At 56.1% G+C, this 1940-nt stretch overlaps 1 protein-coding gene across 1 annotated transcript in view; it reads right to left on the reverse strand.

Moving 5' to 3' along the window:
• TMPRSS9 (transmembrane protease, serine 9) overlaps positions 1–1940 on the reverse strand; it is a 15923-nt gene that overhangs the window by 7184 nt on the left and 6799 nt on the right. Inside the window, exons 8-10 of the mRNA XM_009877724.1 lie at positions 1628–1902; positions 1347–1483; positions 1–221 (exon numbers count right to left, since the gene is read on the reverse strand). The exon at positions 1–221 is cut by the window's left edge and continues 87 nt beyond it. Coding sequence (XP_009876026.1) covers positions 1–221; positions 1347–1483; positions 1628–1902 — 633 coding nt within the window. The remainder of the gene's footprint in view (positions 222–1346; positions 1484–1627; positions 1903–1940) is intronic.

Raw genomic sequence — 1940 nt, forward strand, 5'->3', positions numbered from 1 at the left:
ACCGTGTCACTGTCAATACTGGAGTGTATTAGAGGGACACTGTCGGCTATGGAGGTGGGGAAGGCAGAAATAGCATCCAAGATCCAGTCTCTGAGTTTGGTAACACGTGTGTAAACTCCGGGCCGCCTGGCTTCAGCACATCCGATTCCCCAACTCACGATTCCCGCCAGGAAAAACTTGCCAGATGGTTCTTGGCAAACCAAGGGCCCACCAGAGTCACCCTGCAAGAGATGCTGAATGGTGAGCTCTCCCTGGGGACACTCCAAGCTCACCCTGGCCACCCTCAGCATACCTCTGTGATCCCCAGCTCCCCTCTGCTCATTTAGTCCAGCCTAGTGCTGGGTGAAGCATCTCCTGTGCTGGCCTTTGGGTGCTCCTCTCAGTGGGCACAGCCTCCTGCTGTTAAGCAGCCGCCCTTGATATGCCAGAAAAGCACGAGGGCTTCCTCCACAGAATGTAGGGTGAGCATTTCTGCTGGTTTAGTGATTTGTTAAACTGCTGCTCTTAAGCCCAGCAGCCCCTGAACAGCCAGATGCTGGGTGTTCCTTGTGTGATACACAAGCCAGGGATGCCGTGCTAAGCTTGGCATGATGTTTTCTAGGTTTGGCCTGTGATTCACTGGCCATTTCCTTGGTACTGTGGGGCCATGGGAGTGTCACTGGTGTAGGACGTGGTGGCTGTGAAGCTGGCAGTGCCTTGTAGGGGCTGAACTGCCCCAGGTGTGTGATGAGTAGCCAGATGGGTCACATCCATCATTCAGCCTCAAATCTTCCCTTCTTGGCCCCTTCTCTGGTGTTTGTGCTGCATTTGATGCAGAAATACGAAGCACTACCACCAGAGAAGGGCAGTTTCGCTCAGGTGGCGGCTGCGGTCTGAAGGGTTGGAAACCAGAGTCCTCCTCTCACCGCGCACTGCGAGAGGCAGGATTTTCTCCAGCTGACCACCTGCAATTCCAGGCTGGATAAAAGCTAACTAGGGAGAACACCAAACTGTTCGCCAAAACCTCTTGTGTATGATTTAGTTTCTGCTGCTGCCCTTCGCCATCTGGATTTTGATGTGAGGAACTGCCAGGTACGTTGGTAGCACCAACCCTGATTACAGCTCAGGAAAAGCAGTTAAAAAGCCAAAAGAGCCCCTTAAAGAGCAATGCTGTGCTCTAAGCACTATAGAATATATCCCTCTGTTTGTCTTCTGCATCCATGCTTTGGTCAAAGGCATGGCCTCAAACCCTGGGGGGAACCGTGACCATGGGGTGAGATCCTGCTTCTTTAAGTGCTGCTTGGCGCATACTGGGAGGGAAAAGACTCATGCGAGGAGGTGTGCCCTCTCCCCTGGGCAAAGCTTACCTGGCAGGAGTCGATTTTCCCCTCCAGGTAGCCAGCACACATCATCCTGTCCGTGAGGGCGTCGCTGTAGAGGCTGGAGCACAGCTTCTGGTCCAGCAGCTCCACTGTTGCTTTCTGCAGGAACTCGGGTTTCACCACTAAAGGAGAACGACGCAACCATGAGCTCACTGCAGGCAGCTTTGCGTGGCACCAGCCGCCCGTGTCACAGCCCATGGCCTGTGTTCCTGTCCCTGTGGGCTCCCGCCCCGCGCACACCCTGACCTCCGCCAGGCTGTGCTTACAGAAATCCTCCCGGAGGTAGCCCCAGCCAGAGATGAGGCACTTCTTGCTGGCGGGGAAGTGGTGCGCAGCGTCCGGCAGGCACACGGGCTGGATGTACTTGGTGAAGGTCACAGGGCTCTTCAGCTCCAGCACGGCCACGTCATAGTCGGCCGTGTCGGCGTTGTAGGAGGGGTGCGGGATGATCCGGGCGATGTCTATTTTCACTGCGCTGCTGTCCGAGCCTCTGAGGGAGGTGGTGCCCGTGTAAGCTGCCCACATGGTCGGGTCCTCAAAACTGGGGGAGAGACAGCCGGGACGGGTGAGCCTGCCGCC

Source organism: Apaloderma vittatum, unplaced genomic scaffold (assembly GCF_000703405.1).
Source record: "Apaloderma vittatum isolate BGI_N311 unplaced genomic scaffold, ASM70340v1 scaffold20861, whole genome shotgun sequence".
In the NCBI taxonomy this organism is placed as follows: Eukaryota; Metazoa; Chordata; class Aves; order Trogoniformes; family Trogonidae; genus Apaloderma; species Apaloderma vittatum.